This window comes from Taudactylus pleione, unplaced genomic scaffold (assembly GCF_031769625.1).
Source record: "Taudactylus pleione unplaced genomic scaffold, aTauple2 ptg000372l, whole genome shotgun sequence".
Classification (NCBI taxonomy): domain Eukaryota; kingdom Metazoa; phylum Chordata; class Amphibia; order Anura; family Myobatrachidae; genus Taudactylus; species Taudactylus pleione.
This window is the reverse complement of record NW_028284773.1, coordinates 13,262,304-13,277,500: the sequence shown is the minus strand read 5'-3', so window position 1 is coordinate 13,277,500 and position 15,197 is coordinate 13,262,304. Positions and strand designations below refer to the sequence as shown.

Here is a 15,197-nt window from a genome sequence, read left to right as displayed (position 1 = left end):
CCACAGCCTGTGTCTCTCTGTACCCATTTATCTGGCCACAGTTATCGGGCAGCCCTGCGGCACCCCCAACCAGCTCTGCAGTGTAGAGCAGCTCAAGGTAGCTGCGGCTTTGGGCACAGTGTGTCCCAATCACGGTCACCACTGAGCAGGCACTTCAGAGACTCCTTTTGGTGCTTGCTGCAGCTCCTCCCCCAGTGTCCCGGTCACTCCTCTAACATTTTTGGAAAAAATATTAGCCAGTTAAGTGGTTAACAGAAAGATTCTTACTAGTACCTGAAAGTGCTTGGTGTGTCCAGGAGTCGCTGAAACAGAGACCTTCTTGTTCCCTAGGATTGTGTTGATTGTCGAACTCTTACCAACATTAGGATAACCAACCTGATAGAATAGGGGGAAATGAATGTAGGGATCAAACAGTAGTTATTTTCCTAGAATTCATTTAAAAACAAATATTTACCAAGAACTTAAAGGTCCCACCTTTATCCATGTAATAGAGAGTTAAAATAATTTACTAGCCATATATAACCGTGATCTAACACTTCCCTTTCTACACATCAGGGGTTATTTAAGAAAATGGCACATCTTTGCTTAGTAAGGCTTTAGCCTAAAGCCATCAGATATTAGTCTTGATTTTCTAAACTGTGCTGTAAAAATGACAACAGTAGCCTTAACGGCTGCTATAGGTTACATCATATTTGTGCATAGTACTTTATTTTAATAAAATTAAGCCCATTGTTTTCAAAGTAATTTTTCCTTTCTGTCGGTCTCGTATTTATGATCCACATTACTGCATTACTTCATTTTAAATACTCGTTACCTACATTGCAGAGGGACAAATTACTTACAGATTCTATGCTTTTCTTCCATAGACAAAACACCCTATTCAGAATCCAAACAAATCTATTCAGAATGTGCTTACTCCAAAACAATTGTATGTATTTTACAAGTGTCAGCACAGCACAGACAGCAAGCAACTCGAAATCTGTACCCTTATAGACAACACTATAAGATCACACTGAACTGCAATCAATTTAAATTACAAGTCCTGTGGTTCAAGCTGGTTACTGAATGATAAAATCTGTGAAGGGTACGTATTACCGCCGGACGCATGTCTGGTGGTTCAAATCCCGACAGCGGCAGCCCAGCAAGGGTGAAAATCCTGATCATCTCTAAGGTAAGTATCGCTAACCTCCCCCCCAAGTGCCTAACCCTAAACCCCCCCCCCTATTCCGCCGCCTAAACTTAAGTCCCTAACCTCCCCCCGGGGGTGCCTAACCCTAACCCCTCTTCCCTTAACCTGACCCCAACCTCCCGGGGGGGAGGGGGTGCCTAACCCTAAGTCCCCCCCCGGGAGCCCTAAACCTAACCCTTCCCCCCCCCCACGGCTGTCCGCACCCGGCATCACTTCGACCGGGATTAGAACGTCTGAATGCCAATTTTAGACCGTCGGCTTACAAACTACATCCCTCTGTGAAATAACAAGAGATATGGTAAGAACTTACCTTTGTTATCTCTGTTTCTACGAAGTCCATAGGGTCCACAGGGTTGACCTTGGGGTATAGGTTGGGAACCAAATCCGGGCACCACGCAGTTAAAGCTTTTAGCTCCCAGGATGCACTTGGGTCCACTCTCCCTATAACCCCGCCCCCCAGCCAGAGGCACCTCAGATTGTAAGTAGCCAAAGGCCGGAGGAGGAGAGAAAAAGAGAGAGAAAACTGGAACACTCTAGAACCATACTCACAGAAAAGGAGACGGGAAGCCGGTGACCAGTAACACAGCCCATATGAAGCCAGGTGCGTCAGGGCGGGCGCCCTGTGGACCCTATGGACTTCGTAGAAACAGAGATAACAAAGGTAAGTTCTTACCATATCTCTTGTTTTCTACTTCAGGGTCCATAGGGGGTCCACAGGGTTGACCTTGGGGATGTCCCAAAGCAGTTCAACCAAGGGTGGGGACGCTCCTGTGCTGAGAGGAGAATCCGTCGCCAAAAAGGAAGCATCCTGAGAGGCAAAGGAAACCAATGCCTAGAACCTTAAAAAGGTATGGACAGAAGACCACGTGGACACCTAGTAAGGCAAAACAGCCGAGGCGCCACGACGAGCCGCCCACGAGGGTTACACGGCCCGAGAAAAAAACAAGCCTCAACGACAGAAATGCCCACCCATGGGTAGGCCCCTGAGGAAGACATACGAGGCCATCCAGTCAACATTTCATTATAGGCCGGCCATCGTTTCCTGTTAAAACCAGAAACCGCAGACCACCAATAAGGAGTCCGCTTACCATAAGGAACTTGAACGGATCACATAAAGCCAAAGAGGCCGGACCACAGTCCATGAGGCCACAACAGCCGAGAGGACTGGGAACTGAATGGCCATACCATAAGTTCCAGAATAATATGGAACCTAAAAACCACTTTAAGAAGAAACACAGGGCGAGAGCAACTCACACCCTGACATGATGCCCTCCAGAAGAGGGAGCCACATGAGAACGCTCCCCATTCAGACACTCTCCTGGTTGATTTAAACACCCTGAGAGAGAGAGAGAGAGCTTAAACAATAGACCATGTAATGGCTATCACAACCAGCGGTTCCATTGACTGTCCCCGGAGGGAACAAAGAACCACTACTAACTCCCCAGGAGTCCCTAGGGAGGACAAGTGGAGACATAATCCAGAAAACACTCCAAAGGATGAACTGGATATCAGAGCGGAGCAATTCCATATCTTAACCATACCGACAGTGTAGAGATCCGCACTGTCAGGAAGGCCAGGCCAAGGGTGAAACCCAAGCCAGCTGGAAGGAATGCCAGAATATCTGGAAATCCTGGACACCGGAGGATCGTATCGACAGGTACGATACCATAAGAATTATGTATGCCACAGTCCGTGGCAGATCCCAGCAAAGTCTGGCCTATCTGCTCTAAACATCTCAATGAAGACAGAGCCAGGGAAGCCCGAGGACCACAGTAGGGGCGCAGTTAAAGACAAGCGATCCAGATCCAGGGAAAAACAAGGACCCTGAGACAACAGGTCCAGATAGTGAAGCAGTAGGAACGGAGCATCGAGGAGGAGACTCCGAAAATCTTAGTACCAGTGATGTCTGGGACGACCTGGAGCCCCCAGAAGGAAAGCCCCTCCGTCTCGAATTAAACTTCCGAAGACCTCGAGGAAGAAGGGAGACCGGAGGACACAGGTACACAAAGTGGAAGGACCACTTCACTGACAAAGAGTCACTGAAGGTAGCTTCAGTACTCCTAGAGCTGGACTGTAACACCGGTAATGTGTGATCGAGTCAGAAGGCCATGGGGATCAATCCCCTCAGGGAGGCCCCCTCTGCTCACCAGGAGTTGAAACCTCTCTTGGAGAAGAGACTAGTCCCCGGGATGCACGCCGTGACGGCTGAGGAAGCCCGCTTCCCAATGGAGAGCTCCGGGAATAAACACCGCAGAGTTGGCCAGGAGAAGACCCTTGGACTATGTCAGAATGGGTGACATTCCTAACATTGCCACCCAACTACCAGTGTTGCCTAGATGGAAGCCACTGTTGTGACACTGTCGGACTGAACCTATTCAGGTTAACCGTGACAAATGGGTTAGGCCAGAGTGAAAGTCCAAGACAGCTTAAAGTATCAACAAGTTAAGTGGCAGGGCAGAAGCGACAGACGTCCAACTGCCCCGAAATGAATGCGGACCAGACACTGTCTTTAGCAAAGAACACCCTGGACGAGATGGCCATAGCCACCCGGACAGAGACCAACTCGCCTCCGTAGAAAGTATCATGGTTCGAACAGCGATCCGATGGAAAAAACTCGATCCATCTGGAGGGGAGTCAATTATGGCAAGGCCTGGAATGGAACTGAGCACATTCCACCCTACCAAAAGGTAGACACTCTGGTAGACCGCGCATCACAAAGAGTAATGACATATGTCGACTGCGTAGATATCCGCACACTCGAAGTTGAAGAGTGGAGATCTTGTCTTACGCCAGAAAAATTCTCAGATTCTGAGAATCCAGCAGTGCTCCCAGATGAAGAAAACCCTGTGAGGGATGCAGGGAGGACTTTTCTGTGACGAGAAGAAGCCCCGGTTATCCTGACCTGGCGGTAAAGTACCTTGGTGATCCTGCTAAAAGTAGGAGACCGTCCAGAGAAAGGAGCATTCGGATACACTGAACAGGTGAACTGTCAGAAAATCCATAAAGCTGGTAAACCCCGGTGGAGTTGAGGACAGCCCCAAAAGGCAGAGCCCGAAACTTACAAGTGTTGCTGTGGCACAGCAAACCTGAACCCATGCTGATGAGAGGGCTCTGTATGTACCCGTAGGTACGTATCCTGAATACTCGGATATACCATAAAATCCCCAGGTTCCAAACATCGGAAGATGGAGCATGGACGATTCCACCTGAGTCAAGGCACCGTTGGAATCTGATTCAGGGATTTGAGACAGAGTATAGGCAAAGGAGGACCAGTCGGTCACCGCCCCAAAAAGAAAGTAGAACAACCAGTCCCTCACTGAGATAGTGAGGTTGGCCGAAATAGCTCTGCTTACCACAAAGACTGTATAGCTTTCTGGGATTGTAAGGCCCTGATCAGTTCTGAAGAAGGGCCCGTGTAACAATGCCTGTGAGGAGGCTGCATGAGCAATGAGAGGCCGTTGAGAATCAGTACCTCACTCTGGAAATTCCCCAGATGTAGACCTGTCCCGTCAGGCTGAGGGTATATCCTCAGGTGTAGAAACAGGGTCGTCCGGAAGTCCAGGACTGCTCGGTACTGGATACGGTGGCCCCCGTGGAGGCCGACAGCCTAGGAAAAAACAGGCCTTTAGGCTGACCCTGAGGACAAAAAGACTTAACAGAGTTAGTCCGAATGTAGTGGGAGTAGCTAAAGACGGTATCTCCCCATTAGTGATACTGCCAATGATGCAACGATCTTGTCAAGGTCAGGACCAAACAAGAACTTCCCCCTGGAAGGAGTGTGCACCTCTGCTTTCCCATAACGCAGCCATAGGGTACTGCGGCGGATACAGACGCCGCCGAAACCCTGAAAGTTAGAAGACCGGCATCCCATGAGGTAATCCCACATATGACCACTGCATATTTTGTGAGCGGCAAAAAGATATTTGAACCTCAGACGTGTTGGAGGGGAAAAACGTCACAAAAGCATCACCATGCGATGGCCATGGTAGGACGGGCAACAGGCCCTGAAAACTTGAGTACATTGATTTCAGGCAAAGTTACCACCTACGGATCCGTAAAATTCGTCCAGGCCGGGATGGGAGGCGTATTAATGCCTGTAACCCGATGATTAACATACAAATCCATCCCAGAAGGGGATTTCCATTACTTGTGAGGACCCTCAGGGAATGGGAAACAGGAGGCCTTTGTGACTCCTCGTATCTGGGGACAGCCAGACTCCCGCTATGAGATCCACCCGCTGGGCAGAAAACGGGAGATGTATGATACTGGTGCAGGATCGACATTCTCTATATCCAGAATGAGCCTGGCTACCAGCCCCAAAGCAGGGATAATAATACTTGAGATCGGCTCCCCCCCATGTGAGAGGGAAAGAGCCGAATATACCATCCAGTTCACGGCAGAGCCACTGGTCAGTAACCACAGGGCGTATATCACGCCAATTAGTATTTCGTATAAAACGACATCCACCAGGGTGGCCGTTGTGGTAATCCCTGCAAGGGGAATGACAGACCGATGTGGTATCGGAGGTAATTCATGTACTGTGAAAAACCCCGGCAGGGAGCGATAGTCTGTGACACAGGGGTAAATTGCAAGAAATTGCGAGATACCCCGAGTTCAAAAGGGCAGTATGGTGAAGTAACTCCCAGCGAGTGACGACAATGGGGCCCGCCCGGCGATCCTCAAAGGAGAGGATCCTGAGAAACAACGCCCTTTAAGGGGGTCGTGCAAGGGGCCCGGCACCAGATGGTGCCGCATACGTAAACCTTTCTGAGTTAAAATCCTCCGCACTAATTCCTGCAGGCTATGACTTGCAGGATAGCAATAATGGGTGCAGTATCGTGTGCAATCTCCTGGTCAGATATATCTGACTATCTTGACGGAAATATTAAGCAGCGCCATACCGGTCCTGACTGACGCTAAGATTAGCTGCAGGAACCCATTATCAGCGTACGCAACTCACAGTTCCATCTAAAATATGGCAACGTGCAGCACGCAACAGTATGTGACAAACCTCACAGATATTAACAAATATATATATGTGAGGTCTCAGAACCACCCCAGGTACACCTGTATTAGGGCAGATAAAGAAAAGGGATAGATATACACTGACAGGTGAGAGAAAAAGCAGACAGTCAGCACTAGCATAAGTCACATACAATGCAGAAAAATATATATACATACATAAGCATGACATATAATATACTGCACAATGTCGCTACATTCAACTGCCCAGATTCAGTGTCTGGGAAGGCTATAGCGCTGTGTACACTCACCCAAAATGGCCAGGTACGCAGGGGGACTGGGCTCACTGACATCCTAAGAGTTCTGCAGCACCACAGAGAGAAAATGGCCGCTGGAGACCTCAGAAGAAGCGTGGCCCGCGGAGGAAGCAGCTCAGCGACGCCAGACTGTATTATTGAAAGGCGCGCTGAGCTGAGGGGAGGAGCCGCTAGACAGGGAAGGCTTCCTCCCCTGGCTAGCAATTAACCCCCCGGGATGCCGGCTCCCGCTGCCGCTATAATCCCTGGTGGGCTGTGGACACGCGGGGTATGCCTCCATGGAGGGGGAGCCCGCCGCCACCGCTAGCGCCTCCGGTCTGTCCCCAGAGACCGGAGGCATAAGGCTGCATGTACACGCGGGTCACCGCAAGCGGTGACCACGCGACTTACCTGTCCCCGTCGATCCGGCAGCAGCCCAGGGATTCCTCCAGAGCCCGGCTAGTACAGACTCTGGGGTCCCGCTGCGATCCCCAGATCTGTACTGGCGTCGCAGCGCCGGCGGGGTGTAGGAGCGGCAGCTCAGACGTCCATTGGACAGTCTGATGCTGCCGCTCTGAAGAGTAGTAAAAAAATAATAAAATAAAACTCTTTTAAGCTTAGGGGCTGCTAAGCAGCCCCCCTGCAGTAACGGTGACCCGACTCCGGCCGGGCACCAACTTAAACTGAGGTGCCTCTGGCTGGGGGGCGGGGTTATAGGGAGAGTGGACCCAAGTGCATCCTGGGAGCTAAAAGCTTTAACTGCGTGGTGCCCGGATTTGGTTCCCAACCTATACCCCAAGGTCAACCCTGTGGACCCCCTATGGACCCTGAAGTAGAAATGGTCTTCGTTTGGACTAATTTCCATAAAGCTGGTACGACGGAGCAAATTGAATGGCTAATCTAACTCTTACGAACCACACTGGCCTGAAATGATGGCGTATGTCTCAGCAAAAGTACAGTTCAGACTGATAACAGCAGCTCCATCATGGCAGTCTTGGCGATTGTACAGAGACTGGATGCAGCAGCGTCTTGGCTTCATTTTTGGGAACAATGAAGAACACGGCTCCACACATATGGTGCTAGCAAACACCTACACAACCTACAATTTGGATTCACACTACCAAACAAATAGCTGTGATGGGGACGTTTTTTTCCAATTGCAATGAAACTGACTAAACAAAACAAAAGAACGTCAGGGAGTGAGTAACTGCTTTATTATCTATTATTTACATTTTTTTTCTGGTTTAAAAAATAATGAAAATACATCAGTGCTTTAGGTAAATAAATACAAACGATACATACAGGAAAATTACGCTTGAAACACAAACTCACCAGTCCCACAGTGATCTGCTCCTCTTTAATCCTCTGCCCTGTGTGTATTGATTTGAAGATTTCCAGCAGCTCATCACCTTGCACTATGTGGCTATGATTGCAGATTGCTTTGTGTTGAGGCTTACAAGATTCATTGTCTGATAAAACCCTTTCTTCCTCACCCTCTGCATCCTCAGAACACGTCTGCCAACCTTCATCATCCTCACAGTCCTCATACTCATCACTTGTGTCGCTGTACTCAATGCGGCCCCTGGAAGGAGCAGTCTCTGTTTCACTCACTTGCTCTTCATCCTCACTGTCTTCCTCATCTGTGGAGGTTCTGTCATCCTGCATAGCGTCCTCCAGCTCCTCACTCTGCTAAAACAAGGTCATTCTGTCAAGCAGCTGAAATGGCAGATGCCATGCAGACAATTATAAGTTGGATATAGGAACGTAGTTTTATACTGGTGCTTTTCATCCTACAATTATCTATGTCCTCTAAAGCCTTTTCTCTTTTTTAAATATGCTACAAAACAAATAGTTATTTTCCTAGAGGATGTCACAAAGGAGAGTCCTGTTCTGACATCGGATAAGGAGCTAAATGCTGCAATTAGATCCAGCTGCAAAGCTGCTTTTGCAAAAACGTACTTTACCAATGTCTATGGAGCAGATGCTGAGCTACATACAGTTACCGCTGCTTTGCGTGCACAGAGCTAAATGCAGATATTCCCAGTATGCACAGTGGTATGTATCAATGTGACCGCTAAGCCCCTAGCTGTACCCTTGGTTTCATAGCGATAATTTTCAGTGTGCATTTGTGCCATCCCTATCCTTGGTGCAAGTTATGTATCTGAAAACAGACTGATCTATGCATATGGTCAGCTCTGCCTAGTCCACTGTTCCATCTACACGCCCTCACTAAGCTTGGCCTTCATATGTACGCCCTGTAATCAACCCATTATGCCCCTTCAGCTGTAAGTAGTGATGTGACTGACATATGTAGGACTCTGAATCTCCTGTAGATGTGCGCTCTCAGCTCCGGGGCATATGCAGTGCTAAAAACAATGCAAGTTCCATCCACAAAACAAATTTGCATGTGACTATGTGTGCCCCTGTGTGTCTTTCAGACACCGATCACTTAAGTGATGACATCTTTGCTGAAGAACAGCTTGGACTCTTCCCAGGAAGCATTTTCCTGCAGACAGAAAAATCCCTAAGGCTAGGGCAATACAAAGATTTTAGTTTGTGTGGTTAACAACGCTTAGAAAACACTTACTTTGCATGATAAATATTTCTTTTTTTACCACATGAATGAGCAATTAATCACTCATTCTGCTACCGTTAATGGAGACCATTAACTGTTCACAAAACACAATTAATTTGCAGCATTACACTGTCAATGGTGATCATCTCACTACATGCAGATAAAATAAATCACCTGTGGATATCGGACCATAGGAAACTATTGCACAATGAACACTTGATGGTAAATGATTCATTGCCTACTCTAAAATTCACTTGTGTAGTGTAGTTGTGACACAGCATTCCCCTTTATGCTGAGGGAGTATCTGTACAGCAGCTAGCTCTGATGGGAGCCCTGCTTACATTAATGCCTTCATTCCTATGCTGAGGGAGAATCTGTACAGCAGCTAGCACTGATGGGAGCCCTGCTTACATTAATGCCTTCATTCCTCTGCTGAGTGAGAATCTGTACAGCAGCTAACTCTGATGGGCTCCCTGCTTACATTAATGCCTCCATTCCTCTGCTGAGTGAGAATCTGTACAGCAGCTAACTCTGATGGGAGCCCTGCTTACATTAATGCCTTCATTCCTCTGCTGAGTGAGAATCTGTACAGCAGCTAACTCTGATGGGAGCCCTGCTTACACTAATGCCTCCATTCCTCTGCTGAGTGAGAATCTGTACAGCAGCTAACTCTGATGGGCTCCCTGCTTACACTAATGCCTTCATTCCTCTGCTGAGTGAGAATCTGTACAGCAGCTAACGCTGATGGGCTCCCTGCTTACATTAATGCCTCCATTCCTCTGCTGAGTGAGAATCTGTACAGCAGCTAACTCTGATGGGCTCCCTGCTTACATTAATGTCTTCATTCCACTGCTGAGTGAGAATCTGTACAGCAGCTAGTTCTGATGGGAGCCCTGCTTACACTAATGCCTCCATTCCTCTGCTGAGTGAGAATCTGTACAGCAGCTAACTCTGATGGGCTCCCTGCTTACACTAATGCCTTCATTCCTCTGCTGAGTGAGAATATGTACAGCAGCTAACTCTGATGGGCTCCCTGCTTACACTAATGCCTTCATTCCTCTGCTGAGTGAGAATCTGTACAGCAGCTAACTCTGATGGGCTCCCTGCTTACACTAATGCCTTCATTCCTCTGCTGAGTGAGAATCTGTACAGCAGCTAACTCTGATGGGCTCCCTGCTTACATTAATGCCTTCATTCCTCTGCTGAGTGAGAATCTGTACAGCAGCTAGCTCTGATGGGCTCCCTGCTTACATTAATGCCTCCATTCCTCTGCTGAGTGAGAATCTGTACAGCAGCTAACTCTGATGGGCTCCCTGCTTACATTAATGCCTCCATTCCTCTGCTGAGTGAGAATCTGTACAGCAGCTAGCTCTGATGGGCTCCCTGCTTACATTAATGCCTTCATTCCTCTGCTGAGTGAGAATCTGTACAGCAGCTAACTCTGATGGGCTCCCTGCTTACATTAATGCCTCCATTCCTCTGCTGAGTGAGAATCTGTACAGCAGCTAACTCTGATGGGAGCCCTGCTTACATTAATGCCTTCATTCCTCTGCTGAGTGAGAATCTGTACAGCAGCTAACTCTGATGGGAGCCCTGCTTACACTAATGCCTCCATTCCTCTGCTGAGTGAGAATCTGTACAGCAGCTAACTCTGATGGGCTCCCTGCTTACACTAATGCCTTCATTCCTCTGCTGAGTGAGAATCTGTACAGCAGCTAACGCTGATGGGCTCCCTGCTTACATTAATGCCTCCATTCCTCTGCTGAGTGAGAATCTGTACAGCAGCTAACTCTGATGGGCTCCCTGCTTACATTAATGTCTTCATTCCACTGCTGAGTGAGAATCTGTACAGCAGCTAGCTCTGATGGGAGCCCTGCTTACACTAATGCCTCCATTCCTCTGCTGAGTGAGAATCTGTACAGCAGCTAACTCTGATGGGCTCCCTGCTTACACTAATGCCTTCATTCCTCTGCTGAGTGAGAATCTGTACAGCAGCTAACTCTGATGGGCTCCCTGCTTACACTAATGCCTTCATTCCTCTGCTGAGTGAGAATCTGTACAGCAGCTAACTCTGATGGGCTCCCTGCTTACATTAATGCCTCCATTCCTCTGCTGAGTGAGAATCTGTACAGCAGCTAACTCTGATGGGAGCCCTGCTTACATTAATGCCTCCATTCCTCTGCTGAGTGAGAATCTGTACAGCAGCTAACTCTGATGGGAGCCCTGCTTACATTAATGCCTTCATTCCTCTGCTGAGTGAGAATCTGTACAGCAGCTAACTCTGATGGGAGCCCTGCTTACATTAATGCCTCCATTCCTCTGCTGAGTGAGAATCTGTACAGCAGCTAACTCTGATGGGCTCCCTGCTTACATTAATGCCTCCATTCCTCTGCTGAGTGAGAATCTGTACAGCAGCTAACTCTGATGGGCTCCCTGCTTACATTAATGCCTCCATTCCTCTGCTGAGTGAGAATCTGTACAGCAGCTAACTCTGATGGGCTCCCTGCTTACATTAATGCCTCCATTCCTCTGCTGAGTGAGAATCTGTACAGCAGCTAGCTGTGATGGGCTCCCTGCTTACATTAATGCCTCCATTCCTCTGCTGAGTGAGAATATGTACAGTAGCTAACTCTGATGGGAGCCCTGCTTACATTAATGCCTCCATTCCTCTGCTGAGTGAGAATCTGTACAGCAGCTAGCTGTGATGGGCTCCCTGCTTACATTAATGCCTCCATTCCTCTGCTGAGTGAGAATCTGTACAGCAGCTAGCTCTGATGGGCTCCCTGCTTACATTAATGCCTCCATTCCTCTGCTGAGTGAGAATCTGTACAGCAGCTAACTCTGATGGGCTCCCTGCTTACATTAATGCCTCCATTCCTCTGCTGAGTGAGAATCTGTACAGCAGCTAACTCTGATGGGAGCCCTGCTTACATTAATGCCTTCATTCCTCTGCTGAGTGAGAATCTGTACAGCAGCTAACTCTGATGGGAGCCCTGCTTACATTAATGCCTCCATTCCTCTGCTGAGTGAGAATCTGTACAGCAGCTAACTCTGATGGGCTCCCTGCTTACATTAATGCCTCCATTCCTCTGCTGAGTGAGAATCTGTACAGCAGCTAACTCTGATGGGCTCCCTGCTTACATTAATGCCTCCATTCCTCTGCTGAGTGAGAATCTGTACAGCAGCTAACTCTGATGGGCTCCCTGCTTACATTAATGCCTCCATTTCTCTGCTGAGTGAGAATCTGTACAGCAGCTAGCTGTGATGGGCTCCCTGCTTACATTAATGCCTCCATTCCTCTGCTGAGTGAGAATATGTACAGTAGCTAACTCTGATGGGAGCCCTGCTTACATTAATGCCTCCATTCCTCTGCTGAGTGAGAATCTGTACAGCAGCTAGCTGTGATGGGCTCCCTGCTTACATTAATGCCTCCATTCCTCTGCTGAGTGAGAATCTGTACAGCAGCTAGCTGTGATGGGCTCCCTGCTTACATTAATGCCTCCATTCCTCTGCTGAGTGAGAATATGTACAGTAGCTAACTGATGGGAGCCCTGCTTACATTAATGCCTGTATTCCTCTCCTCACATCATGGTACTGCCTGTCACATGCAGACCTACGGCTGCACTGCTGGAAACATACCTACAATTTGCTTGTCAACATGTTGACCATGACTGCCCCTTCCCATTTTAATAGATGAGCAGGTGATGGTGAAGAAGATTACATAGACATGCTCATAGACTAGTCAGACACACCTTACAAGGAGGCCCAATGGTAGGCAGGAAGACACAAATCATGCTCGTTTAACAAAACAATTACACAACGAATATATTGTATTTTTGAAATACTTGTGAGAAATGCGATAGATGGATGGTAGTTAGTGTGAAAACCAGAAGGTATTTACGGGCAGCTGCCATATATTTGTGAAAGCCAAACCCTTATGTACCGACTTAAATCAGAAACTTCCTGATCATTAATTTATTTCAGTATCACCAAAAAAAAAAAAAAACCTAGGAAAAAAAACAAACAGAATCAAACCAAAGCAATTACAATAATAAAACCTTTTTGCTGTCAACATACACAGCACAACGCTGCTCAGCTAAAATATCCTAGGAGTCCACAATAATGACAACTACTGTACAAAATTCATGTAATATGGTACATAACATTTATAACTTTTACATTAATGGTTATTTGTATATTTTGTGTTACTATATTTAGTGTTCATTCTAGCACCTGACACCCCAGGCAGGAGAGAGGAACTGCATGGTATGTGCAGTTCCTCTTTCCTGCCCAGGGTGTCACTCTCTGCTCTAGTGCTTCTACCATACTCAGCTGATGCAACAAACTGCTGAGATACAGACCTGAGTGTGCTAAAAGCACCAGAGCAGAGAGCGACACCCCAGGCAGGAAATAGGAACTGCACGGGTTGTGACAGGTGCAGGGTGCTAGAATAAACAATAATATTTACACTTTAAATGTATATTTAGTTTAGATTATTTACATTTATATTTACATTTGAATTACTTTAAACACTTTCATTAAACAAACCTTGGCATTGTCAGAAAGTCTTTGTCCCTCCACCAGTGCTGACCAGAACACAACTTTCACACCTTCCTTCTCAAAGTACGCTGCCCAGGCTTGTCGCTGCTCTGCAGTTAACAAGTCTGCCTTGTTTATTAGGATAATATTTTCTTTCTCAACGTTTATTTCCTTAACATATCTCTCCTTTAAAAGACAGAAAACACTTTTTGTCCCCTCAAAATCCATAACATGAATTATTAGCTTAGTCTCAAAATACAATGGTAAAAAAGTAATTCATGAAGACAGATTATTATTATTTTCAGAATTATTTTAAATTAAGAATATTTTATAACCAAGGACAACAGAGAATCTGGGCCAAATGTAATAGCCTGTGGGTGGCAGAAGGTGTCTATATTTCTGCGATTTAATTGAATTTTAAGCCATAATAAGGTTACTATAACAATGTTTTAAAAAGCAAAAGACCTATAGTAAAGTGGAACCTTGACAATCTGTAAATAACAAGGAGTGTGAATTTAGATGAAAAAACAAAAAAGTAATAATAATAATAATAATAAAAAAAAAAAAAAACACATACACCTGACAACTAGAAAGTTTTCATCAGCTTCATTTTGGTCCAGATCATGGCTTAGATGTGTTTTCTAACAAACCTGAATAGTGTTTCTGGCTGAAGATTAGCACATCTTTTCTAAAACTTATATTTGGCAAGTCGCACACAAGTTTATAGCAGCCCATCAATTCGGGAAATGAACTGCAAACTTACCAAATCCTGGCACCTGAACAGAAGAGGGTTTCTGGCGTCCACAATCTGCACCACTAGATCACTGTAAAATAAAGAAAGCAGTTAGCACTTTGCTCCAGGGATATGTACTCACCCATGTGGTTTACTTGTGGTAAAGATGTAATACAGGCACAGAACTTAGGGCCTGATTCAGACCCGCTCGCTAGGCTGCGTTCGCACATAGCCTGCCGATGTTAGCAAAGAGCGCATGTGTACAAGATGCAGTGCGCGAACTAGTCCATGCGATCGGGAAGAGTTTGCACCCTGTACAGAGATGCCTTGCTAGAATGAGTGACAGATCGTGATGTTTGTGGGTGGTGACAGGGGCTGGTTGATGGAAACGGGGGTGTAGTGGTGCGAGCGCAGGCATGTCTGTGCCTCTTAACGCAGTTTCAGGGGCATGCATAATTAAGACGCAGCGCCATAATACACGTCACATGGCTGAATTACACACTGCAGCACTTGCGGTAGGGTATGGTCAGCCACAAGTGCTGCATATGGGTCAGATGTTACATGTTACAGATTGTTGAATACACTTCCTGGAGATGATGTGTATTACTAAGGGAAAGTGGGCATCTGAAGACAGGCTGGTGGGCGTCTGAATACACACCACGATCGCACGCCAAGGCATAGTGGGCGTGCTAATGTCTTGCCATGCGATCGTGGGATTTGCATACTTTGGCAGCTGACGGCTGCGTACGATCGCATCTAGTGAGCAGGTCTGAATCAGGCCCTTAGTCCCAATTCACAGCATAAAATGTCTATCATGAGTACCTTAAGGTACACGCCTACTCTGCACCTTACAAAGACTAGAACGTATTCATATTTTTTTTTTATATAACCATTTTAAAACAT

General features: G+C 46.9%; 1 protein-coding gene across 1 annotated transcript in view; it reads right to left on the bottom strand.

The window, feature by feature from the left end:
• LSG1 (large 60S subunit nuclear export GTPase 1) overlaps positions 1–15,197 on the bottom strand; it is a 61,008-nt gene that overhangs the window by 14,604 nt on the left and 31,207 nt on the right. The window contains exons 6-9 of the mRNA XM_088444746.1: positions 14,325–14,385; positions 13,571–13,747; positions 7,780–8,136; positions 274–375 (exon numbers count right to left, since the gene is read on the bottom strand). Of these exons, the coding sequence (XP_088300872.1) occupies positions 274–375; positions 7,780–8,136; positions 13,571–13,747; positions 14,325–14,385 (697 nt within the window). The remainder of the gene's footprint in view (positions 1–273; positions 376–7,779; positions 8,137–13,570; positions 13,748–14,324; positions 14,386–15,197) is intronic.